Source organism: Daphnia magna, linkage group LG1 (genome assembly GCF_020631705.1).
Source record: "Daphnia magna isolate NIES linkage group LG1, ASM2063170v1.1, whole genome shotgun sequence".
Lineage (NCBI taxonomy): Eukaryota > Metazoa > Arthropoda > Branchiopoda > Diplostraca > Daphniidae > Daphnia > Daphnia magna.
Window position 1 is genome coordinate 12770017 of NC_059182.1, and position 26138 is coordinate 12796154.

General features: G+C 41.8%; 4 protein-coding genes across 5 annotated transcripts; 1 reads left to right on the forward strand and 3 right to left on the reverse strand.

The window, feature by feature from the left end:
* Positions 1-211: 211 nt before the first annotated feature.
* LOC116917509 (ribonuclease 3) lies at positions 212-4836 on the forward strand. Its single transcript, XM_032923017.2, has 7 exons — positions 212-370; positions 703-1679; positions 1753-2019; positions 2084-2372; positions 2477-2874; positions 2972-3244; positions 3307-4836. Exons 2-7 carry the CDS (start codon positions 703-705, stop codon positions 4568-4570), a joined length of 3468 nt encoding a protein of 1155 aa, XP_032778908.2. The 5' UTR covers positions 212-370; the 3' UTR covers positions 4571-4836.
* Positions 4837-5046: 210 nt separating this feature from the next.
* On the reverse strand, positions 5047-9027 carry LOC116917531 (conserved oligomeric Golgi complex subunit 3). Of its 2 annotated transcripts, XM_032923042.2 has the most exons (17): positions 8785-9024; positions 8593-8718; positions 8133-8528; positions 7929-8076; positions 7767-7872; positions 7478-7696; positions 7250-7389; positions 7017-7177; positions 6840-6942; positions 6399-6511; positions 6216-6335; positions 6084-6153; positions 5903-6010; positions 5741-5844; positions 5483-5667; positions 5237-5410; positions 5047-5173 (listed from the first exon to the last, which is right to left on the reverse strand). In XM_032923042.2, the coding sequence occupies exons 1-17, from the start codon at positions 8926-8928 to the stop codon at positions 5122-5124; spliced, it is 2469 nt and encodes an 822-aa protein (XP_032778933.2). In that variant the 5' UTR covers positions 8929-9024; the 3' UTR covers positions 5047-5121. The 2 variants fall into 2 exon arrangements, with proteins under 2 accessions (XP_032778933.2, XP_045025748.1); XM_045169813.1 differs by lacking the exon at positions 5903-6010 and having other exon boundaries at positions 8785-9027.
* An 887-nt stretch (positions 9028-9914) lies between these two features.
* LOC116917605 (TSC22 domain family protein 1) lies at positions 9915-25787 on the reverse strand. Its single transcript, XM_032923141.2, has 17 exons — positions 25537-25787; positions 25308-25448; positions 25126-25238; positions 24842-25062; positions 24583-24760; positions 24338-24517; positions 24186-24272; positions 24055-24132; positions 23726-23972; positions 23527-23661; positions 23386-23455; positions 23248-23313; positions 21373-21966; positions 20941-21301; positions 19864-20866; positions 12100-12286; positions 9915-11981 (listed from the first exon to the last, which is right to left on the reverse strand). The coding sequence occupies exons 1-17, from the start codon at positions 25644-25646 to the stop codon at positions 11769-11771; spliced, it is 3984 nt and encodes a 1327-aa protein (XP_032779032.2). The 5' UTR covers positions 25647-25787; the 3' UTR covers positions 9915-11768.
* Positions 14473-15883, reverse strand: LOC116917600. The gene has a single exon (XM_032923128.2). The coding sequence runs from the start codon at positions 14800-14802 to the stop codon at positions 14473-14475; it is 330 nt and encodes a 109-aa protein (XP_032779019.1). The 5' UTR covers positions 14803-15883.
* Positions 25788-26138: the final 351 nt, after the last annotated feature.

Sequence of the window (26138 nt, forward strand, 5' to 3'; positions counted from 1 at the left end):
GGATTGTGAAATAAAAGAAGGGCGAAGTTTTCCATAACAACTATGGCAATCCGTTTTACCCGTAAAAAATCTTTTTTATTTACCATCCAGTCCGCCGTTATCTCAGCTTTACAAAAATATTAATCCGGGAGCGGCAGCAACCACTTACACCCACAAAACGTATAAACAATAAACATATCTGAACTATCCCTCAAACCTGTGTTACATCCCTATTACAGAAAACGCCATCTATTGAGAGAAATATCGTAAAAAACAGTGGTGTACACATGAGCCGGTTGAGCCCATCTTGACAGAATCCCTATCGGGAAAATATAGTTGTTTTTGCTTGTAAAGATGCGAGAAAGCCTATAAAGCAAAATATCTGGAAGCTGTAAGTTTTGCTTTCGCCCAATTAAACCATTAAAATGTAACAGATGTAAAAAAAAAAAAAAAATTTGCATCTACCATTACAAATCTACCATTACAATTAGTTTCACTTTCTATTAACAATATTTTATGGGAGTTAAATTTAATCAGTGTTAAAAATTCACTTTACTATGGTTGACTTGCAGAGTCTTAAATAAACAAACATACAATATAATTCTTTAAAAAAAAAAAAATGAGCCTAAAGCAACAGTTTCTGATTTTACAACCATCTGTTTAATGTTTCTATTTCAATATAGTTTCGATGTGGCTTACAATGTTCATTAACTTTTTCCATAGATGGATGACCACAACAACACAAATCAGCAGCCATCGTATCCCTTTAATAATGGATATCACTACAGTCAAACCAACCATTTCATTCCAACCATGCACTATAATTTTCCTCCACCGCCTTTCCATGAAATGAATATCCCACCTCCTTCTCTGCCTTTAGGATGTGAATTCCAGCAACCGCCTCCTTACACACTTGCTCCACATGCACTACAGTTAAGTTATCCACCAATGCCTGATCCTTTTACCCCAAGCTATTCTCAAGTCAGCCAATATTCGACTGGTCAATATGTTACACTTCAGCAACATGTACCAGCTTGGAATCCTGTGCAGAGTAATGCTACACAGCCATTGGTTTCGAGACTCCAAGGACCATATTCAGGCCACAAGCCAGTGTCAAAAAGACCACTGTCCAGTAGAGCAAGTGAAAAGCCAGCTATGTCGCGGTCCATCTCTTTAGCTACTGGAAGATCTGAGCAAAGAAAGGCATCTCAAAATTCGACTTATGAGGAAGAACATATCACTGAGCCAGATCAATATTCTAGCATAACTCCTGAAGAAATCATGGAAAATGAGCGAAAAATATGGACTCGCTGTGCACCTGCTGATCTCTACTATACCCGTGATGTGGCTAACCCTCGGTTGATGCGTGGCACTGATAAATTGAAGATTACAATCAATCAGTTTAGTAATGACCTTCTTAAACGTGGAGACGAAGCGCGGACGATGCAACCGAAATTTGACTATCCCTCCCGCAAGACTAGGAAACATGGTGCACACTGCGGCGGCCCTTGTAAAGAGAAAGCCAAAAAGGCTTGTGAGTCTGATTCAAGTACCTCCGATTCATCGTCGGAGGAAGAGGATGAAGTCGACTTGGTACTCCAAGAATTGGAAAGAAAAAAACAGCATCCGGCTCGACTTCATCCTGAGCTGTGGTATAATGACCCTGGTGAAATGAATGATGGCCCGTTATGTCGCTGCAGGTAAAGAAAAATAAAGTAGTTTAGCTTCAGTTTTATCTGTTCTTACAAAAGATAAAAAATCATCTCCATTTAGCTTTAAAGCCCGTCGAACTGGCATTCGACATGGAATTTACGCAGGAGAATCGTCAGCCATGATTTGTGACCGTAACTCGAATAATGGGGACATTTTGCATCACTATCGGGTGACGATTTCGCCTCCGACGAATTTTCTTTTAAAGCGGCCGACAGTTATCCATCATGATGGACATGAGTTCATTTTTGAAGGTTTCTCACTTCTGTCTCACTACCCGCTCGATAAAGTGCCTACCTGCAAGGTCATTCGTTTCAACATTGAATATACGTAATGTTGTAAATTCTAGCATAAAATTTCCTTATAGAAACATATATTTTATATATTGTTACAGAATCGTCTATATTGAAGAAAAAGTTCCAGATAACTTTACCATTGAGGAACTCGAATTATTTAGCCATTATTTATTCCACGAATTGCTTGAATTGGTCGACTTTAACCTTCATGCAGCTGGGGATGCAAGTGGTTGTCCCCAATTTCATATCCTTCCGCGTTTTGTAAGAGACCTACCCGACCACGGCAAGGAAATGTTGTCGATGAACCAAGTGCTTACGTATCTAATTCAGCAAAATGTACCTGTGGTAGACGACACGGAGTTGGGTTACCAGCTCAAATTACCTCAGGTGCAATTTTAAAAAATTATTTCCTTACTGACCAATATAAGCTGACTCACAGCGACCTAAATTATTCGTTTTCCATGTTTTAACATTCAAAATTCTATTCCTAGCATGAGTGGCAAAATATGGCAGATTTTACAAAAGGAATGATTGTCACGAAACCAGGAGCCAAACCTTGTTCATTAAGAGTAGACCAACTTGATCGTGACCAACTACGAGCGGATGTCATCAGCTACCCGGAGATTGTTCATTTTGGCATTCGGCCACCTCAGCTCAGCTATGCCGGCAATCCAGAGTACCAAAAGGCGTGGCGAGACTATGTTAAATTTCGCCACCTACTCGCTAACATGCCAAAGCCATCATTTGAGGACAAACGAAAACTAGAAGCAAAAGAGAACCGGCTTCAAGAGATGCGACTGCAGAATAATATGAAACGTGATGTGACAGTCGCCGTCTCTAGTCAAGGATTTTACCGCACCGGAATTATGTGTGACGTCGTTCAGCACGGGTAACTTTTCAAGTCAAAAATGTTTGAAAAAAAAAAAACACTATTTTAAAAACAGATTTTCTTTTTCTTTTGGGTGACATTGTTTGTTTTTTTCCAGAATGTTGCTTCCCGTTCTAGTTTGTCACTTACGTTTTCATAAGTCGCTGGATGTTCTTGAAGAAAGGATTAAATATCGTTTCAATAATCGGTATTTGCTACAATTAGCTCTTACTCATCCGTCCTACCGCGAAAACTTTGGAACCAACCCAGACCACGCTCGCAATTCGCTAACCAACTGCGGTATCCGTCAGCCAGAGTACGGTGACAGGCGCATCCACTATATGAACACGCGAAAACGTGGAATAAATACGTTAATCAACATCATGTCCCGGTATGAAATTAGTTAAAACAAACATTAGATTGTTTTTAACTTGAAAACTTGGTTTGAAACAGTCTTGGCAAAAAACAGGAGACGGAGTCTAGCATCACTCACAATGAAAGATTAGAATTTCTCGGAGATGCTGTGGTCGAGTTCTTAGCTTCCATTCACCTTTATCACATGTTTCCTGATTTAGAAGAGGGAGGTTTGGCGACCTATCGAGCAGCCATTGTCCAGAACCAACACCTTGCTCAGTTAGCCAAAAACCTTCGGCTTGATCAATTCATGTTATACGCTCATGGATCGGATTTGTGTCACGATTTGGAATTGAGACATGCGATGGCAAACTGTTTTGAAGCATTGATGGGAGCACTCTTCCTGGATGGTGGAATATCTGTGGCTGATAGGGTGTTTTCCAACACACTCTTCATGGACGAAAAAGACTTGTTGGATGTCTGGGTCAACTATCCGTCTCATCCGTTGCAAGAGCAAGAATTGGGTGGAGATAGGAAATGGATCTCGTCCTTTCCCCTTTTACAAAAGATGGTTGAATTTGAAGAGTCGATTGGAACACAGTTCACCCATATTCGACTTCTTGCTCGAGCCTTCACCGATCGCAGCATTGGCTTCAATAATTTAACGTTGGGATCAAACCAGCGATTGGAGTTTCTAGGCGACACTGTTCTTCAGCTGATAGCATCCGAATATCTCTACAAATTCTTCCCGGAGCATCACGAGGGACATTTATCTTTACTGCGAAGTTCACTCGTCAACAATCGCACACAGGCCGTTGTGTGTGACGATTTGGGCATGACCAATTACGCACTGTATTCAAGTCCTAAAGCTGAACTGAAAACAAAAGACAGAGCCGATTTATTAGAAGCTTTTCTTGGCGCATTGTACGTGGATAAAGGACTGGAGTACTGTCAAACCTTCTGTCAGGTTTGTTTCTTTCCCCGCTTGCAAGACTTTATCCTTCATCAGGACTGGAACGATCCTAAATCGAAACTTCAACAATGTTGTCTTACGCTGCGCACAATGGACGGTGGTGAGCCGGATATTCCAGTTTACAAAGTGATTGAGTGCAAGGGTCCAACGAATACGCGCGTCTATTCCGTTGCCGTTTATTTTCGTGGAGTTCGATTGGCCAGTGCATCCGGGCATAGCATTCAACAAGCGGAAATGAATGCAGCTAAAGAAGCTCTTGAAAAGTCAAAAGATCTCTTCCCGCAACTGAATCATCAGAAGAAAGTTATCGGCAACACTGCCAATGTACCTGGCCGCAAAACTGGTTCTGGTTGCGCTTATGCAGACGAAGAAGGAGAGATAACTCCCTAACGAAATGCTATATGCAAAAGTAGGCAAATATTCTCCCTTTGGTCTACACACAAACAAAAAACCAATGACTTCAAGGGAATGTTTGTGATCTAATTATTCCTAAATTTTAAAAAGAATTTTTAGGAGATTCAGCAATAATCCAAGAAAAAATTTAACATTTCAAATCCTGTTTCAAAGACAGCGCAAAATGTTCCACCGATGGCATTCTTTTTCTTACACATTTTTGCCAATTGAAAAAATACAGGGAGCCAGAATGTTCGTTTAAACCTTTTCTTATTGTCTAATTGCCATGTTATCCAGCGGAAAATGCCGATTTCCAACACAATGGCTTAAACCAAATGAAGTCGTTCGCGCGAAAATCCTAACTTAATTCAAAGTGCGTGCATACTCGATAGATATGTGCAAAGTGATACTACAAAAAAATGCCGATGATGATTGGCACGGTGGTGCTAGGAAATTATAGGAAATTGCATACCTTTGAATGAAACAACACGCGTAAATGTATTGGAAATGTCGGCATCTGACACATCTCTCGTAACAACTTGGGATAACTATGAAATGTTTTGGATGGGTTCCTTGGCAGGACTTGGAGAATCTGGCGTCCTAAAACGAGAACAAGCGAAAATCAGGTATAACTTAATAGTAAGATACGATATTCACACGAACTTCTCTCTCTCTGCTGACACAGATTCCGGTCGCTTTAGCAGCATAGCAGAAAGAAGAATAGATATATGTTCTGGTGAGGGAGCTGCGATTAGTCCTCGCTCTTCCTCGCTGTAATGGGTTACCAGGATTTGGTGCAGTTGTTGAAAGCTAGCGACTATCAAGTTCTTGACAGGTCTGAAACATGAGACGTCAAGGCACGTGGTTTTTTGCGTGACACACGTAATACTTGCTTGACTCGTATTTTACCTGAACAGAATAAATTCCGTTTCACGATTGGCCAAGTAAAGCTGCAAACTGCGTTGAACGACGGGCAGACGAGTCCTGAGATATTTTTGCGACTCGCTTGAATAGTTTTGCACAACATCAGGCTGGGCAAACGTTTGTTGCTTTAATCCAGTCAAGTCCGTGTTGTTCTTCAAATAAGCGTTCATCTATTACCCAACAAGAGGAAAAAAAAATGTAGAAGACGGAAAAAATGAACTAAAAAACTAAATATTTTATCACTTTGGCTAGGTAAACGCGAATAGGTCCGATCAGAAAGTCACCGCAATAATCTATAAAAGCTTCACAAGTTGATTTGAGTTGGCGGTCAGCCAAGCGCCTGGAATCTATGGGCAAAAATGACATAGATTTTTTTAAAGGGTATATCTTATGCAAATCGTGTACCCTTCAAATGTTCCCTAACTTGCGGGGCTCCTTCAAGAAGAAACTCAAGTAGTGCATTACTAGCTGAGAGCGAAAATAGTCGGCCTTTCTTCTGGAACAATCCCAACGCTAAAAGTAACAAAGTTGTGCTAATTCATGACTGCTCTCATTTTTTCGCAAGGTAAAAAAAAAAAAATCTTACCGGCATTTTTCACAGAACTGAAATCTAGGCTCATTTCTTTGACGGCAAAATCAACTTGGAAAGGGGCAATCTATCAACCAAACAGAATTTGTCAATGGGACAAGATAAAACCTCAACAAGGAAGTGCGTTACCTGTTCACGAAGGATAAGAAGGTGTTTGATGTGAAACAAATGGGCGTCTATGGTTGTTTTGTTTGTCATAATCTGGGCTGCAGCGTTTGCCAAGGCTGCGCAAGCAGCCGCCAAAACTTCCTTTTATCACGTAGTCAACGATGAGTTTGATGTTTTCGTTTTTAAACTACCTTTCATCTTTACCTGCGATAGACCTTGAAATGTTGAGCGATCGACCGAACGGTAGAGTTTTGACAAACACAACAGGGCTCTTCTCAGTGGTGGATACCACATACCATGCAAATCAGCCGGCGAATCTAAGAAAGAGCAAAAAGAAGGGATCAAATTAAAACGTTTGGGTTTTCTTATGTACTATGCAAAATAAAAAAGTTATTGATCTTGAGGTGTCAATGAGATCATAAAGGCGTGCGCAAGGTGAAACCACAAAAGAAAAAGGAACACCTGAAACCGACAGTCTAGACCAAAGTCGTGAAAATCGGCCAAGGCCAACAGGAGGCTAGGGGTATCATCACACTTTGCCAAGAAAGAGCCTCAGGTAAGGCAAAAAAAAAATATTGCGTGAATAATTTATCCACGTCAGTGAGGTTGCTACGTGGCGTGGAATAACGGTTCATATAGTATTACTTCCAGTATGGGACCGAACGGTATCGGGCGATGAGACAGAGGAGACCGAAACGGAACGCCCGAGCGTTTGCGTAGCCTGGTTTTGAAGCCCTTCCGCGATACTCTACAACATGAAAAAGGACAATGCAGAAGAGATGGAAGAATCGGATTGCAAGCTCCACATGATTCATTCATTACCTCCATCATTTCTAATTTTTCCGGGTATGCCAAATCGCCGGAAACGGGCTTGTATCCAACAATGTCATTTTGAACATAAATGTGGGCACGATAAACCAGCCTTTCTTGCACATCAGACAATAGCTGCAAGACGACACGGTGAAATGCACTAAGCTGTTCCGCTAGCGAATTTGAACAGAGTCATAAATGAAAATCGGTTAAGAAATCACTTCATTTTCAATAATTTTGTTTACGGTTATTGTTGATGTGCTCGTCAATCATTTCCACGCGAAGAATGAAGCAAAGCTCCGCCAAAGTTTCCAGATGATTCGAGTGAATAATATGCGGGCGGAGTAGATCGTACAACAAACCGCAAAGTTGGTCCATGTAATCTCTGGAAAATAAGTGAAAGAAAGAAATGACATAAAGCAAAGAGAAAAAATATCCTGCTTCAATTGTTTAATAATTTAACAAAGACTCACTCAAGTAATTCGGATTTCATGCCGAAAAATTGATGATAAAGTTGCCACTCGTCATGGCAGATGCGTAAGATAAACGTGCATGCGCAGCGGGATAGGGTACAATGATCGCGAACATAGGTAGTTGAAAGGTCCGTCAAAGATGCGACGACACTCGGTCGCAACAACAAAAGACGTTGGCTGAAGTACGCTGCATGACAATCACTCAACAATTGTTCGTATCTTAAACGACGAAATAAAAATAAAGAATGCTCCAGAAAGCCCATTCTCAAGTTTCTGTAATAAAACCTACTCCGGTCCTTTTTCATGGCGCTGCTCGATGTCGGTCATGAGCTGTTTCATCTTATCTGCATGTAGCCGGAATTTTCCGTACAAAAGCGTAAACGCGTAACTTTCACCTGCAAAGACAAAGGGCGTTGAGTGAGTGCAACATGGTTTTTAATGTTCTTTGGACCTGTTGTTGGTGTGCTGCCGTCAGGCTTTTTGGCTTGTTGTACGCATTGCTCCAGAGCTTGCAAGACCCAGCCACGTACAGATGACAACGCAGTGTTGAGACACACTCGATATTTGGTCACATAAGTGGACGTTTCCCTGTACTGAGGCTATAGAAAACGTGATGACTATAATTGACCACGACTTCAGATCGAATGATATTTACGTGTGATTGCATGTAGTCTATGCATTTATCGAGGCGATCCAGGATATTGCGGAAAAGTTCTCCATGGACAGATAGAGTGGGTGAGCTAAGTTGTGACTGAATTTTTTCATACTCGAGGAAATATGAAATTTTGTTTTCAAGTTCATCAGCCAAATTGGAAAGCTTTGTCTGGTCTATTAGCATTTGCTCACAAGCTTCATGCAGAGAAGTTGTTTTGTTTGAAACAAAACCATATTGGCTGTTGAGTTTGGATAGTTTATCTAATGTTCCTGTCACCTGCTGCAACATTTCTTGACAGTCTCCTTGATGCTTTTCCAACTGAGCTAAGTATGCTCGATATTCTGCATCTTCTTCTTGAAGCATTTCCCACTCTAATTCGGAGTACCATTGATAAAACTGAAATTTGAGAAAGATTCATACCAAGATTTTTCTTCTTCCCAATAATTTTTTTACTACAGACCTGTTGTGATGATTCTATTTTCTTTTCACCACTCATCAAAGAAGCAAAGCTATCCAATATAGTAGTATCAGCATTTCTTTTAGCATCACTCTGCGACAAGGTAGAGGTTTTTGATTCTGTAGATTCCTATATTGCGATTGGCGATGTGACATTGAGGATAACATACAGAATTACGGAATTTAATAGACTTACATCTTCAACAGACAATTTTTGATCACATATGGCGGCCAACTCAAGAATAGTTTTTTGTTGCTCTTCCGTTAGTGGGGCAAGAGGATTTTCCAAGTTGTCCCATTCGGCTAAATTCTCCCAAACTTCACGTTCTTCCGTCTCCATTGCTAGTTTTAATTGTTTGTTCTCGTGTCAAATTTTTTTGCAGACGTCAACATGACTCAATAGGGGGCGTTCGTAAACACATGCAGCGGAAAGACGTGCCGGTGCAGACGACTGAGCCGTGGGCGACTTGTAGACTGGGTCTGGGTGACTGGGATGAGGTATCAAAGTTATTAACAATCGGAAATTGTGGGTCTGGTTTCTGGCGTAAGCGAAACCTTTCAATCTATCTTGCTTCATCCCTTCTCTTACTTCATTGCAATGAGATAAACAAATAATACGATGCGTTGAAAACATCCGCTTTGAACGTGCGCCGGACGCCATTTTATCCATCTCATTCGGATTACTCATATAGACCCAATCTTTTTGACGCACTATTTCCAAGTGATACAAGCCTCTGTTTTAGTTTCCGTATTCTTATTGGTTTTTACTTTATATCTTAATTTTATGATCGTTCTTGACAAAAGAAATAGAGCGCGCACACACGACGAATGTGCATTCAATGACGAAAACTACGTATTTTTTTTCTTTGACGGTCATTGTAAGTGTTCATACATCCTTCGGATGTTTATTTTTTTTTCTTGCAAAAAAAAAAGAAAGGTTTCTCCTTTCGTTAGTTCCCTTCCTGTCTTAATCTATTCATAGATTCTCGATTCCGGTAACATCGACTGTGCGTTCAGGGAACAGGGACGAACCGTTTGAATGCAACATCTTCTCATTGAACAGAAAATTGACTCTGCAGCTCAGCGGATGTGATGGCGTCCCGTGGATGTTTTGAGCGACGGCGAGTCGCGCGTGTTACGACATCCGAACTGATGGAGAAGAACGAATTGGATGAAGACATGAGTGGTTTCAAATATACTTACTGGGGCCAATCCAAGACTCTACGGCTCTTGCACATGATAACGAGGACGTTATTTGAAACGTAATTAAATGAAGGTGAAATGAGGAAAAAGAAAAATGCAGAGATAAAAAAAGACTTTGTTTTGTTTTCAACCTTTTGTAATGTTTTGCACATGGAAGGCACCCGACACGCGGCCGTATACACAAGTAGAATATATCCAAAAGAATCCAAACACAGATGCGGGGGGAAGGAACAAAACATGAGCACAAATTAAAAAGGAGCCCAATTGATTATTATAGAATCAAATAGCGTGAAACTGTCTAATGAGACAAGTGGGTACAGGCAAGAATCCATTGAAAGAAGTCAAGTGTATGTGTGCGGGCGCGAAAGAGTTAAAGGAACGAATGAAAATTTCAACATGGCCAATGACGAACGCAGCCGTCCAACTTCCCAATCTCTTTCCTCGCCCCTATCACCCTTCTCCCTCCCCATTCAACTCGTAGTTTTTTTATGTTTCCTTACCAGTTGACAGTTGGCATTCATCATTAACCGGAAATGGCTACGAGACTTGCCAATGAGGAAATAACACAGAGAAAAAAAAAGGGACCCAGATGTCCATTGGCAAGGCAAGGTCTAATGTGTATGAAAGAAGAAAAAAAAAACAAAAAAAAACAACAACAAAACAATCAATAATCAACCAACTGTATGTGTCCGATACGGATGACTTGTAAATGGCAGGCGAGGCCTCTAAGAAACTCATACGAATCGAAATATTGGATGTTACTTGGGAGGGAAATTTTTAAATGAGTGGTGGGACGAATGACTTAAATATCTCGCTTCTTTCATGTATCAATTTTGACAAGTCTGTATTCTTTTATTTTCCCCTGGCTTCGTTATTAAGGCTGTCGACCGGTGAACAACAAGACCAGAAGAAGAAGTAAAGAAAAAAAAATTATAAAAAAAAAAATAAACAAACAAATAAACAAACACAGGACATGATTCGCCCAGTTCAAGGCGATACATATTTTCAAAATCCTCATTTAATATGTGGTAGTAGTGGAGACGAGGATTAAAGTGGTGTGTAGTCACATACGTGTGGTATATACATAACATAATGGTCGACACATCGATCCACTTCATTCCGCGTTGGCTTTCTCGCTGTCATATCATCATCACAGGTGAAAAAGATGCACAAAAAAAAGTGAAATGAAAAAAAAAGAGGATAGAAGAGATTATCATTATAGCACCCCGCACGACCTTCCTCTCTCTCTTTTTCTGTCCTTCTTATGCACGGAGTTCACACAAGAAGAAAGAAAAGACTTATAAAACATTTTGTAAATAATAATGATAATCAATAAAAAAAAAAAAAATGAAAGAAAAAAAAAATATGGAGGACTGGGAGGGTATAGAATAAAGAGGGAGGGAAAATTATAGGTGGACTAGTTTTCCTATGAAAGTGAGCTTTTTTTTTTTTTTAGTTTTCTCCTTTAACGCGCCTTTAACATGACAAAATAAGCTGAGACACGTCACTCCCGCACCAACTTAACACTTTTGCAAAGACAAAAGCTATTTCTCTCTTTCTCTCTCTGCTCTGTTCTATACAAAATGAATACACGTCTCGTTGTTGCTTTTTTTTTTTGTGTGTTTGTTTGTTTGTTTTGTTTTTTTATACAGATTTTGGTGTCAAAAAGACAAAACCTTTCGGATACCCCATCCGTCAGTATGAATTCGTCTTCATTTTTTTTTTCTTTTTCTTTTTCGCTTTGTCTTATTATTTTACCCTTTCACCCAAGTATTCCCGATCCTTCGGGAGTGATCGTCGACCCAAAAAGTGACAAAAATGACAAGGAAAACGATTGGAAACCAACAGAAGAAAAAAAATATATAATATTAAACAGTGGAGGTTGCAGTCTAGGGAAAGTGTGGGAGAAGAAGCAAGAGCAAAAAAAAAAAAAAAAAACACAACATTCGTTTCCGAGGGAACACACCAAACCTAATGCTAAGGAGCAGGTGATGTTCCACTCGGAAGATGAGAAGAGGTGCAAGACGTGGTCGTTGATGGAGTGGTTGTCGTCGACGTGACGGTGTTGTTGACGATAGGTCCGACAGAGGAGGCAACGCCAACGACCGAGACCGAACCCCCGCTGCCAATATTATCGTTCCCGCTTACGGGGAACGTGGCCTCCAACTGGGCTATCTGCGCCAAGGTCTCCTGTTGTTTTGAGCAATCGATAAAACAAAAAAAAAAAAAAAAAAGAAACACAACGGTAAATATTTAATGAAGGAGCCATGAAGAAAAGTCGGGGGAAGTGGCTGAGTCAATTGCAAACCTGAGTGGCAGCTGATTTCAGAATTTGATTCTCAGATTCCAGGAAGGCGATTCGCTCCATTAGGACATCAATTCGCTCTTTAAGGACTTCCACCTCCTCCCGGACGGCAAACATCAGGTGACTCTTGACGAGATCCATTGCCTGTTCGATTTTGTTGTCAATGGCAACCGTACTGCTTCCCGAGGCACTGTAAAAAAAAACCAAATCATCAAACGCAATTAGAATTCCGCAAACAAGGAGAAGAGAATTAAAGAAGAAAATTAAAAAATCGACAACGTTGCGTGATCCGTCACGGCAGAAAGTTAGCCGAAAAGATAATAGCAAGCCCACACCGTGCACGCATCGTGAAGAAACGAAACTTTTGACGCAATGCAAAACTTTTTCATTTTTTCCCCACCAAGGTTACGATGATTCCTGCTCGTGATGGATGACAGGAGTACGGTGCGATGTGCCAGAAAACAATGCCGGATTCGAGACGATTCAAAAATTAATGTAAAACAACTTAGGGGAGGCATTTAGCCAATAAACCTTTTGGATTGACGTCATCGACCAACCGGACCATCGTCCATAAAATGGAATTTAAAATTATAACTGCGTAGTGCCAATCAAGATAGAAAAGAAAAAAAAAGACCGACATTTTTTTAATTTTGCGAACATTGATTTTTGTTCCCCCCTCCTGGTTGGTAAGGCACACGCGATAGACGACAACCGCCAATAATTCCATAACTTGTAAAAAAAAAAAGAAAAGAAAAGCCCAGCGACAAACATGGCATTTGCCGAGGTCGAGAAGCTTGTAAAAAGTTATTCAACGTTCGTATCGATCGATGATTCTCGATAGGTCATAAAGTTGTTACCCGCTACGTTTGACGATAGTACCATGGCCTGCAGACGGTCGATTAGAACAAAGTCCCAGACGGGTCAATTTCAAATGGAGTAAAACCGATGCGGAGAGTCGAACTCCGTCCTCTTGACGAATTTCCGTCCATGGGACGGCTGCCACCGTATCGTTCGTGTTGTTGGGTGCCATGTCGATTGTTTCGATTCGAGAATATACACACTTTTCGATCTTGGCACTGGCACTAGACTACTACTACACTCTTGACTTTTGCTGCTTGTGAGAGAAAGAGAGCGAGAGAAAGGAATAGTTTCGCCTTGTTCGTTCAACTGCCGGCGGTGGAATGGGATGACAATCACCAATAGCGCCGGATGTTGGACTGCGCGCACTGGGCATGATAAATCCAGATCGCCTTGACCTAAATGAGACAACAGCATCCAAATCGCACAATATTTCGGTGTTCGTGAGCCGTGCCCAACTCAAGGCCAATTACCTACCGTCTTTTAACAACAACAGCCTCTTTTTTGCTTATTCGTCGATTTTTGTTTCCTGCCTTCTACTCTGTTCGACTACAAGCGCAGAATCTAGAACTTCACGCTACAAACGAAAGCTATTTCCGCATACGGAAAGACCACCTCCCCAAAATTCAAGTTTTTGTTTTGTTATTCATTCACGGTTCTTTTCCCTTTTTTTTTTCCCGGAAGATAAATTGGCCTGCAGATGGTATGCATTTTACTTCGAATCTATTGGGGAAATGTAGACGATGAACCACCTAGAGTGGTCCACACAAAACAAAAACTGGTTCGAACTAGATTTTTGTTTTTTTCGTGAACAAAATTCAAGACGCGTGATAAAAAATTAAAAAACAAAACAAAACAGCCTCGAGGATCACGCTATGTGTACGTATAAATACAGAACCAGGCTGTACCGGTATTGACATTTCTCAATACCCTTTAGGGAGGGATAGGAGCTCTCTCTTCAGTATTTCCTCACCGCTTAGGAGAAAAAAACACAACAACATTGATATGATTCTAAATTTCTTCAATTATATCATTTGTCTATAGACTTTTAAGAGAACGGATTTAGAGACATTCAAATCAGGACCGAGTTCGTGATCCGACAACGACTTACTTGTGACTTCATCAACACGTGACCAGCTGAGTCAGCTGGGCCCGAAAAAGCAGAACCCAAAATGGAAATGGAAAAAAATTCATTTTCTTCCTTAGAAATAATAAAAAAAAAAGTTAGGGCGGATAAGATGTTAAGGGTGAACAGTCAAAGGTTTCTAATATCTGTTTTTTATCAGCTAAACTGACAAGAGACCATGAACATGAACTTGCATGAACATCTCAAATTCAACTAAGCCTATAATCGTCAAGTTGCAAAGATAACAAAATAAACAAGCGGGGAAAAATGACCTCGCTAATGTCAACAAAGATTCCCATCCCTGCCTTGTATGTCCGCCCACCTTCATTTGACTAACTTAAAAAAAAAAACAAAAACAAACAAAAAAAAAACGGGAAATTCAAGAGAAATGTTTACCAGACGAACTTTTTGACGAAACAAAAGACGGCCGAGGTGACGGCCTGCGAATCGCCTTGTATGAGATCGAGCGGACGCTTATCGAAAGGGTAGCGTCCGGCCTGGTCATCTGTGAACGCCATGCAGTTGACCAGACACGAAGGTAAAGGAGAATCGTCCACGTCAAAATCGAGCATCATCATGTCTTCATCTTCGACGCTTGTGCTGACGGACAAAGAAGACGACGACGAGGAGGTGCTCTCGCAGGCCGATGAGGTCAGAAGAAGCGCTTCGGCCAGTTCGGCCGCCGAACTGGCCGTTGCTGTGTAGAATGTCGTCATCGACATCGTTTGAGGTTGATGGGTTGTTGCACTTTTCTTTTCTTTTTACTGTCTGTTTTTAGAGTTTTTGGCTGAATATCACACGAGATCGCTGGTGTCGCTAACTTGGCGTTGATCACAAAAATAGAAAGCCTTCATGGCTTATCATTGTAACTCGTTTTTATTTCTAAGTTTAAAAAATAGCTTTAAAAGAAAAACAAAAAATAGAGATCCCGTCACAATGACGTCGTAGCACTAAAACACATACACATCCGTCTGAGGGGGCTTGGAACTGAGAAAATGTCTCACGCAAGTTCCACAAGTCTCCCGACTCCGCCAGGAGGCGCTTGGGAGCTCAATTTGTCTTTTTTTTTTTTTAGGTCCTTCTACTTTTTTTTTTCACGCGTGAATTTTCCAAGGGTTTTCAACAACGGGAGACAGTCAGACGCCCAAGTAGAGAAAAATGACGTACACAAATAGGATAGACCACGGAAATATGATGCAAGCTATTGCGACCATTGTCGAAGTTTGCAAACTTTTGTTGTTTTCCCCTTTGAGGGGAGAAAATGGTTGCGGTTGACAGAGGGGGACGTAAAAACGAAAGGGAGAACAAAAGACGAAGGCTAGTAGCGTACACTGCGGTCGGCGTCGTACTGACTGTTTCAAGTCGCTCGACGGTTCAGGTGGTACGTTCTTTAACGGTGCCAGCGGATAGGCGGAGCCATGACGTCAAATCACGCCAATGGCAGCGCGCGGCCAGATTTCGACAAGACATTAAAATACATAAAGAAAAAATATATCGACTGACTCTTGTAACGAGATGTCTTTGTTTTATGTTCTTTTCAGATTTTTTTTTTCCCAGGCTGAATTAACACAGGCAAAAAGAAACCCGACTGCAATGTGATTTCATCATGTTGAAAATTTGTCTAGTTTTTTTTTTGTTTCTCTCAAAATGCTGTCTTGGAAACTGACTTTACTGAAAACGAAGAAAACTAGAGAACCCTCTCGATTCGAATAGAGGTCACGGGATCCCCGGTAGGCTTAAACTCATTATCCACTGTACTACACCGTGGAAGTCATCAACAGGTGAGCTCCTCCCACTATTTTCTACGTCTTCTTGTTCCCCCCACATTTATTTTATTTCGTAAAAAGTGCCCTTAGATATGGGAAAAACCCTCTTCGAGCATTGTTATATTAAATTAATTACCATCAACCTAATGACTGGGCAGTAACAAAAAAAAAAAAAAAGGAGGGTCCAGAAAATAAAATCGGAAAAGGGAAATGAATTATTCGGGCTCTTAATTTTAAATTAAAATACAATGTCTCATCCTACAGGGAAAATATAAGGCGAATGATAATTAGTATAGTTGTTTCCCCCCCTCCAAGAAAGAGATACAAAAAAAAAAATATGGAGGGGTTGCCCTGTCTTGTTCTTTTACAGTAACACATGCTTTGTGGCTATTTGTGCAATTTAAAATGTCTTCGCATTGATCAAAGAAACAAACATAGCCGCAAGCAATTGAAAACGCGCTTAAGCAATCACGTTCACAAAACAGGTTCATCACGCCGCGGTCGAATGATCACGTCAATTCTGAAAGTCGCCGGCCGCTTTGTGACACGAAGCAGAGAGAACTCGGCGCAGTGAGATCACTATGACCGTGCTGTTGGATAATCAGCCGGAACTCTCGCCAGAAAAAAAAAAGAGTCATGGCTCTTGCGTATAAAAACATAAGCAAAATTTACATGCGAATTGGGAGCGGCACGTAGCCCCCACCCCCCAAAAAAAACAGCATCAACAACAAACGAAAACAACCATATAAGACTGAAAAATGACCATTTGGCTCACGTTTCGTTTTCTCTTGCGAGGGCGCGTTCAGTCACCTGTGAACGGCCCTGCCCATTACATGGTGTTGGCCTGTTTTGCGGAACACAGATGTTGTCAAAGTTGCTATAAAAGGAGAATAAACAAAAGACGTCAATGCTGATGGACAACCGTACTCTATAACTTTCCTACGCTTTTCTATTGCATCCTTCTTCTTTGGCTGCATTTGTGTTTTAAGTTTTGTTTTAGGCTGATTACTATTCTCATCACGTGATTGAATTGTGAAATAAATTCACATCTCCTGACCTGTGTTTTCCCCAAGAGATAAAAAAAAAAATAGCGAATTGACAGACCTTGTGTCAAATTTGGTGATTAGATTTGAAACGAATCAACCGGAGTGATGTCAGAAATGGAACTTAAACATTCAAGCAAATAAAAATTATATCTAGAAATAAAAATAAAAATCAAGAGTGCCCCACTTCATCATGGCCATACTACGATTCTAAAGAAGTAGCATTCATAAAAATTATAAAATAATCTGACAACCTTCAGCGCCAAAGGAGCTTTTAGCTATGATTCACGGCACTCTCGGGTGACGTCATTTTATACTCGGCAAAGGGAAGAAAACAATCAAAACGTAAACGATCGCGGGCTCACGCTACTATTCTTCCCCGCAATGCCCTTTCTCTTTCGCTTGAAATGAAAACGAAATCGGAGAGAAAGTTTAAGAGGAAGAGAGTGAGCAAGGGAACAGTACAAGAATCCCACTGAAGAGATACACCAAGTGAGCAGAGAGAGAGAGAGACGCGATAACCAGATCGGAACAAAATAAAACAACAAACGAACGAATACTTAAACTCGTGAACAAAACAAAACAAAAATTCCAAAGGTAACAAAATGCAGCTGGTCCGTGTGTGTGTTGCTAGGCGGCCATCTACAAAAATGGCCTAGATATCCCCCCAGTTATATATTGATAACGGCATTTGTCTCGCGTTGATTGGAATTGACGTTTTTGAGTAACATCAAAAGACGGCAAGATCCTCTCTCTTTCTAAAAAAAAAAATTCGCACACCATGGGCTTCCCGTTATTTATCGGCAAGCTCCCCAAAATAGATTTTTTGGCATAGATGTTATTCGCTTGAAACAAGCAAACACACGGAGGGGACGCAGCTCGGTTTTTCGACTTCATGCTGCTGCTGCTGCTGGCTTCGTCACGTGACTCACGACCGCAACGCGAAAATGAGGGCGCCAAGCAGTCTCCGTGAAAAGGAGATTAGCTTTATGCTTTCGTCTGATGCAAGGAAGAAATCGCCTTAAGGATTTATCGACGGCATGAAAGGAAGAAAGACAAAAGGGAAACAAACACACAAACACATACGCACAATGAGAAGAAGAGGACAAAAAGAAAAAAAGAGAAATTCCTCGGCGATCTTGTTTTTCTCGAACGCTTGCAAACCAGTTTCAACCGAATTGAGCGCTATCCGTCGAGCAGAACAAATAAAAAACTACCCACATACAAAATGTCGACACTCAACGATCAAAACAATTCAGATTATTAACGCTGTGAAAAATTCGAGAACAAAAAGATAAATAAATTTTTCGGGAACATTTTTTGGATCGAATATTGAAACCTGGACAGCAGATCAATTGAACATCCTGTAATGGGAGCCCGGCAGGACTGGATGACATCACCGAGAGCCGTGTTTGTGATAATGCATTTGGGACCGCAATCTTTTTTTAAAGGGTGGCTCACGCGTTCATCCCACACGACTCTCACCCAAGATCTTTCTAAACACAGCTCGCCTGGCAATAAGGGTCGAGCGAAACAGACAACAACAACAAACATGATAATGAACTGTGTGTGTGCCCGTGCCCTATTGGACCCCATTTTATCGGGAGACCAAAGCAGCTTGTTCAATCCAACAATTTTCATTTTTATGTAAACGCGCAAGTACGCAGCAATGGAAGATAATGGAAGATAACTCCTTGCTTGAGATTGGATGCAAATGACGTGAACTTTGCTTGTCGTTTTCACCAAATGCGAGGACGAATGCAAATGCAGCAATAAACGGACAATTGCCGCATCTTCGATCGGGAATTTATAGTTTCCTCTTAAAGACGCGTGGTTCGCTGTTACCAGGGCACACCTCACTCTCCCACCTTTAAAAATGGCATCCTATTCCGTCAGAGTGAGTTTACTTAGGATGGTTCAACGATACTTTGATTGCGTGACTTGAAAAAAATGGCCGATCTCTCTTCGCATTGACCGACAAATGATCTTGAGGCTTTAAGGCGAACTTCCAAATCAGTTGCTAATGTCAGCAAAAACCTCTTTCATGATGTTCTCAAAACTAGAAGCTGCTTCTTGAGAATAATTTCAAAACGAAAGAGCCAGCCAACCCCGTGGTGGTACGGTGAAATGACCTCATCCGCGCTACGAAACGCGATCAAATAAGGGAGTGGTGTGTAATTGCAATGTAAGCCTTGCATCAAAACAGAAATTGTTCTAATGAAAGAAATCAATGCAATTTCCAAAATTTCCAATTGTTTTAGGACAGCGCGCCGGAGGACAGCGGTAGTGCCAAAAAGTCTGCTACTGCGTGACGGGTTTGCCGCGGCCTTCAATGAAATACGGCCGTGCCAGACAAGCCGGCGCCTTTCTCTCCCCTAGATCTTGCGGTGCGACGTGCAAAATAATAATAAAAAAAGAAGACAACAAAATAACCTTCTTGTCCACCCACCACCTTCTTCCCCAATTCTCCGTAACAAGTTGCACGTACCGACATTAAGATGGATGATAAATTAAAAGGAGGGAGAGAAGGAGGTACGCAAATATGGCCGACCGCAAAAATCCGATGTTGACCTACTTTCAGAGACTGCAGAACGCTCGGGAAAAATACTCTGTCCTAGCAACAACAACAAAAAAAGAGAGGTGGTGTCTCGCAAGTTGGGTGGTGGCGTACGTGTATGTGCCATATAGAGACAAAGTGAGGGCATTGCCTGCTTTCGAACGATCACGTGGCTTGAACACCACACTTACTAAACTCTCGTCAACAACATGACCATACGCCCCTATTTTTCTCGACCATTTTATCGTTACAAAGGCGCACGTCGCACCATCTGACGGGATGGCCGGCGTTTTTAATCTAATATTATGCCATCTAGCGGTCACCATCCGTTTTTAATCTAATCTAATGCCACCTAGTGGTCGCCACAACACTACGTTTTTAACCCATAATAATAACATTTTCAAGCAAAATGCTCACCTGGCATGATCGTCGGTTGAACCACCGGCGTGGCCGTCATCTGCCACGCTCTGCGATTTGTTGAGCACTCCGGGACCGTGTGGCAAAGCCGCCATTGCCGTCTCCATACCTGCATTGCTGCTCGCAATGGCTGTTGTCAAGGTGGATGGCGCTGCCATAATAAGTTGGACTTGTGGCTGGATGCTGGTCGCAACGGACATAACTGCTACCGGGATGGTTTGATTGTTGCTGCTGCCGCCATAGACGGCATGTTGAGTCGCTGTTTGTTGGACTAATGCGGGTTGTTGCTGTGGCGGCTGCATAAGTACCGAGCCAGACTGCTGTATATGTGTTTGTTGCATCGATTGCATTTGCTGGACAGACTGCTGTTGCATAACCACTTCAGATTGTTGCAAAGTGGAAGTTGGAGGAACACCAACAGTCTGAATCGGTTGTACGGACGATGCCGGCTGCGTGGCATGCTGTTGAAGGTGTTGCGTGTTAGGTAAGGACTGTACCGGAGCGTTGGCAACTATTTCTGCGAAAGTCGGTTGGCCTTGATTCCCAGGTTGCTGCTGCGGTTGAAGCCCTAAGGGCGGATGCTGGTGCTGAGGAATAAGTCCGGGAGGAGGACCATGAATAGGTACCACCGGAGTTGGCTGCGATTGCTGCTGCAGTGAAGTAGATGAAGGCAATAGCACAACCGGATGCATAGAATTTTGGTTGGCTTGCGTCGGAATAGTACTGGATGGCTGGATAAGGTTCGCCGCTGAAGGGTGTGGCGACGTCGCTACGATATTGTTGTTACTGCTCGGTTGCACGGGAATCAAGTTTTGTTGGGCCATTACTGGAATCTGCGCGACAACGGGCTGTTGGGTCGGCTGTTGGGACGGCAAATGTTGCGCTGTCATTCCGGGCTGGATGCCAGACGCCGGAGTTACATATTGTTGTTGTTGTTGCGGAGCCACCGCTGAAGCTGTATAAGCAGATTGGCTAGCCATAGATTGCTGCTGCTGTAGAAGGCCTAAATATTGAAATGTTTGGAACCTTTATTGCTGTGGTCCCGTTGTATTCATAGTATATAATTTAAAAAATGACCTGGTGGGACGGGTTGCTGAAGAAATGGCTGCGCAACATTGGAAGATAGGCCGGGCAAAGGTGCACCAGCAGACACCGAAGGAGTGGATTGTGAAGAGACAAGTGGGATGGCGAGACTTGCGGCATTGGATGTGGTGGCTATTGTCGCTGCGCTTGGTTGCAGAATGGTTGTGACAGAAGCTACCGAGTAGCCTAATGGAACAGATGATTGTGTCTGATACATAGGCTGCTGCTGCAGCAGCTGTTGGGCCGGGGGGTAACTGATGGATGCCGCACTGGCGGGCAAGGAATGTGGTACTACGTGAATACTATTGCTAGCCTGCTGGTTGCCAGAATTCAAGACTGCTCCAGTGCTGATATTCTATAAATTGAACAATGAAAACAATTATTTCCATTCATTGCTTGAAATGAAAAGTATACAACAAAAGGAACCTGAAGGGTTTGATTTGGCTGCTGCAAGTATAGTGCATGATGTTGCCCATCATCTGTCAAAATATGATCAGACAAGCTGCCTGAGCTTGATGTCGCAGAACCAGGCTCTTCCTTAGACAGTATAGGTTGGATAGAGGGCTGGTCTAGGAAGTCCATACAGAGCCATCTTCCCCGCTTAAAGGGCTCAGCACTTTCAATCTTCACTACCCTAAACCGCCGCTGCAATCCATGATCCTTGTCCTCTAGTTTGAGGGCACTTCCTTCATTGACTTGTTGTTGAGCTAGTGATACTGGCACATTACTGACATACATCACTGGTGGGCCATTATCCCCACCAGTTTCTATATCCTCTTCCACATCAATTTGGTTGTGGCTTCCCACTTCAGATGGTTCAGTCTGTGTGTCATCCACCTCACCACAGGAATCATCCTCCCCATCATTACTGATGCTGGATGAAACTCTTACACTAGTTATTTGGAACGAACTTGTTTTCTTGATGTCCACAGTAGACGATGGTCCCACCTGATTGGGATGCAGCTGGTCTGTCAGCCTCAGAGTCTCACTGGTAGTTTTGTGAATGACATTGCCGCCCACCTGACGTGTTGCGATCGGTTCCAAAGGCAGTGTGAACTCTACCAATGGTACTCTCTGCCTGCTGGGATTATTGAAATGTTCAGCAGCCGAATATTCCGCCATGTTGCGCCGTGACCCTTGAATGAAATCAACGAACTATCGGCTCGTTTCATCAATGGGCTGCTATTACTTCTGATATTCGTCAGAGACTCTGCTAAACTGGTATGTCCATAATCCATGCCTTGGTCATCAAAATCTAAGGATCTCCGCCCGAGATCCTTGCGAATTACGAAAACACATACATAAGACTTCACGACGACATACGACACACACGGAAAAAACTTCAGACTGTCCTAGACAATCGATTCATTGATTGCAAAATATCAACTACTAAACCACTATCGATCAGGATACGCGACGTTGCAAGATAGAACTCCACGTAAAACGCCTGTAAATAAGCCACGCCCCACATCACCGTGAAATCGGGGACACCGCATGCCCTCCCTGAAAAAAGGAGGAACGGAGAAGCTCAGTGTGGGGATTTCATATACGGTGTGGTACAGGGCTAGAATATGGTGCTACACCGGAAGCACCGCCAAAATTCTGTAGAACTGCGGCTCATTGGAGCCAAAACAAAAAGAACCCTGGGCGTCTCATCAGTGACCTTGTCTGCAAACCTGGTCTAGCCACCTTCCTCTTGAAAAATTGCGGTTTGAATGACATCTACCAAAAATAGTTTTCCAACGCCATCTATCTTTATGACTAAGATAGTAAAAAATCAGATCAGTTTTGGGGTGAACATCGGGGAAAACGGGGTAGAAAGCAGTGCAAACTGGGTTTGGAACCTGGTAAATTGCCCCGGTTTCACTTTCATTGCCCACTTGAAACACGGGTAGGTAGTGGGCAAAAAACGAAAGAACCGTTACCAACCGGATCCAATTCTTAAGACTAGAGTACCTACCCGTACGGCCCAAATATCTACCCATTGGACACAGGGCCGAGACCTAGTACTCCTTGCCAACAGTGCCTCGTGGCCGTGGACGAGTGGACCGGACCCGTGGAAAAATTTTAAACCGTTGCTACTCCTACGTATTTTTCAATACTAATATGTATTTTAAGATTCCAAAAAACATTCTTTTCATTTACAGCAAAATCAAGGCGTAAATACCAAGTTGAGTGAATCCTCTCCACCAACACGGCGAAGCGGTTGTCGGCTATGGAATATCGAATTTTGATCCTGAGCCATTGAAATTTACAATAATTAATTTTTATCCGTTAAAATTTGACATAGGTAAAATTTACACGTGAATTTTCTTCTTGACATCGCTGTGCAACTTCGCGTAACAAGGCTTTCCCATCTGCAAGCGTCTAAACAGGGGAAAAGAAACAAAAACAATTTAATACTGCATTTATTGATAAACAGATAAGATATTTGTGTACCGTGGGATATTCCACGCATTTTTGGGCGTATTCGCGGGCCAGGTCAAGGAACTGTGGACCTTTAGACAGACTACGAAAATAAAAAAAATTCGTTTTTTGGCACTAAGAGACTACAAATGAGAAACGAGGGAAAAAAATTACTAGTAGCTTGCTAAATAGAGGTACGCCTGGCCATGATGCTCATCTCCTTCTCCAGATCCCTGTTTCTCGCTGTCACGCAGGTAATCACAATAAGCTGCTGCGGCATGGTCTGTTTCTTTCAGCTTGTCATAAGTCCTAAAAATTCAGTTAGACCAGCGAATAGACAAAATCTTGTAACAATTCTAAAAATTTTGATTACTTTGCGAGTCGTAGAAGAGCAATGCATTCCAAATCACCTACACAGTGAGCTTTCCAATAGCATTTTTTCGCGTCGTGTAGTCTTTCTAGCTTGTCGTAGGCGTCACCAAGGGCCACCAGCATACGCGAATCATCCGGTTTCAGTGATTGTGCCATGCGATAGTAATATAGGCTGTACAAAGGCATCTTTAAGATTTCATAGGCTTGCCCAAGTCCGTACCAGGCACGGAAATCGCGCATGTTCATTTCTAATACAGATAATTAACAAACGATTAATAAATAAACGTCATCAGTAATCCCTAAGTTAAAATCTGTCAAAAGAATTTCTACCTGTAGCCTTTCTGTAGCACGCAATAGCAGCGTTTGAGTTCTTCATCTCAATGTTTTCATGGCCCATAATTGTCCATGCTGCATTATAATAAATTTTACTTTTAGAAAATTTACATAAACAATTGTGATACCATAAGAGTAGTGGGGGTTTAGTTTCAAAGCACGCTGAAGGTACAGGACTGCTTTCTCATGTTGACCCCGCAACCCATAATAATTTCCTGCAAATGTAAGGTGTCCTCGAATAAAATATACATAATTTTTACGTTCACATTTGGACTCTCACCAACGATGCAACAAGTCTCTACCCGATACTTGTCTACTGCAAAGGCCTGATGAGCCAGTTGTGCCAGTTCAGGTTGATTGATTTGAACGTAAAGGACATTTGAATAGACATCCATAGCGTCAAGGCAGTACGGATCTTCTTCGCGAATTTCGCTGAATTTTGTTGCTGCTTGGATTCCATCTATTAGGGACCAAACACAAAGGATTAATTGTTCTAGCCATCTTATGTTACTTTGTGCATGAAACCTCTTAAACTGTAGTAAATTTTCGCAATTTGGCTTTTGACGTATAGACTGTGTTCAAACACTCCTTGATGAAGTTTTTCATATAAACTAAGTGCTGCTTCGTCTAAATGAAGTTCACCCAAAATGTGCCCCATGAAAAGATATTTCATCCAGCAGTCAGGTAATTTCAGCTGACTTAGCTACGGCACACATGCAAAAAGCAGAATGCTAGATTTGAATAAAACATAAATCTACACAATCACACACTTAGTCATTTTTACCATTTCACTGTTTTTTATCAAGTTAGCTAGTTCAAGCCAAGCAGCCCAATTAAGTGGAGTTAAATTAACAGCATCTTGAAGAACTTCTAGGGCATGTGGAATATCCATTTTTCTTAGAACTAAGCCATGTAAATAGCAAAGATAACCATCCCATTGTGCAGTGTTTCTTAACCTCCCCAGATCTTGGTGTAATAGTTTCAAGTGAGCTATCTTAGTTTCACCTGGAAATGTGAGAAATATTCAATTAAAGGGATTTTTTTTTTGTCTAAATGGCCTAATCTTACTGGATTTGTCACTTTCATCCTCAACAATGATTTTCTCTCCAGCCATGTATCTTGAATAATAGTGCAAAAACATGCTGACTTGATCTTTGGAACCTCGGGTGTAATGGGCACATCTAAAAATTTATACAACTTTTGTTTTAGCTTACAGTTGTCAATAGTTAATCACCATTTAATTTCCAAACCTGCTGTATTCCTTAACATCTAAATACTTTTTAGCCAAAACATATCTTGCCCTGCCTTTCCTCTTAGGCTGTTGGTATTCGAGGCTATCAGCTACATCTGGGTCTAGTTTTTGTGTTACAGCAAAATCCATCTCAGCAAGCCTGTAATCAAAGATACAAACAAAGTAAAAGATAACAAATAGACAAGCTTAAATGAAAAATACAGTTACTAGATGCAAATAATTAATACCATTTCGCCGTAAAATTTAGACCTCTTTGGGTGCATTCTTCACCTGCATTTAAAAGATCTTGAGCTATTACAACGGTTTCAAAATTGAAATCGTCCAGTACAACCGCCATATTTTGATATTTATTGGGTGTAACTGGAGAGGTGATGATAAACAGCAAATACCACTAGAACAGAGAATACGCGTTAGCTGGCGGTAGGCATAGCTGGTTCACGACAATACACGACATGGGGGGAATCGTCTGTCGTTGTGTCTAATTTCGGAAATAGCAGTCAGAGCCTCCAGCGGGTGTGTGATAAGTGCACCAATCAGGAAACACTTTTGAAAACTTAAACAGCTAATCACAACAATGATAAAGGAAACGAACAGAGCAGACGATACCAGAAAAATTGAAGCTCGAATAGAAACACTGACAATTGCCGTTGAATAACTCAGTTTCTCTCGATAGATGACTCTGATTCTAGTTTCCACCACTGTGCCCGCCCAAAAACCATCGAAATTTTAGACATTTAGACCAACGAAACGCGGTATAGGGATTCCTCTCAGCGTGAACCAACCAGGGTTCTATGACTCTGACCAGAGTAATAGAATACAAGTATATATA

Coding starts and splice junctions, on each gene's coding strand:
- LOC116917509 (XM_032923017.2), top strand. CDS start 703: ATGGATGACCACAACAACACAAATCAGCAGCCATCGTATCCCTTTAAT. Junction 2,875..2,971: donor TGTGACGTCGTTCAGCACGG/GTAACTTTTCAA, acceptor GTTTTTTTCCAG/AATGTTGCTTCCCGTTCTAG. Junction 3,245..3,306: donor TTAATCAACATCATGTCCCG/GTATGAAATTAG, acceptor GGTTTGAAACAG/TCTTGGCAAAAAACAGGAGA.
- LOC116917531 (XM_032923042.2), bottom strand. CDS start 8,928: ATGGAGACGGAAGAACGTGAAGTTTGGGAGAATTTAGCCGAATGGGAC. Junction 6,512..6,839: donor CGTTCGGTCCCATACTGGAA/GTAATACTATAT, acceptor GCTCTTTCTTAG/ATTCGCCGGCTGATTTGCAT. Junction 6,011..6,083: donor CAGTTCTGTGAAAAATGCCG/GTAAGATTTTTT, acceptor TGTTACTTTTAG/CGTTGGGATTGTTCCAGAAG.
- LOC116917600 (XM_032923128.2), bottom strand. CDS start 14,802: ATGTCGATGACGACATTCTACACAGCAACGGCCAGTTCGGCGGCCGAA.
- LOC116917605 (XM_032923141.2), bottom strand. CDS start 25,646: ATGGCGGTTGTACTGGACGATTTCAATTTTGAAACCGTTGTAATAGCT. Junction 25,063..25,125: donor GGATGAAAGTGACAAATCCA/GTAAGATTAGGC, acceptor TCACATTTCCAG/GTGAAACTAAGATAGCTCAC. Junction 21,302..21,372: donor AGCCAAATCAAACCCTTCAG/GTTCCTTTTGTT, acceptor TTCAATTTATAG/AATATCAGCACTGGAGCAGT.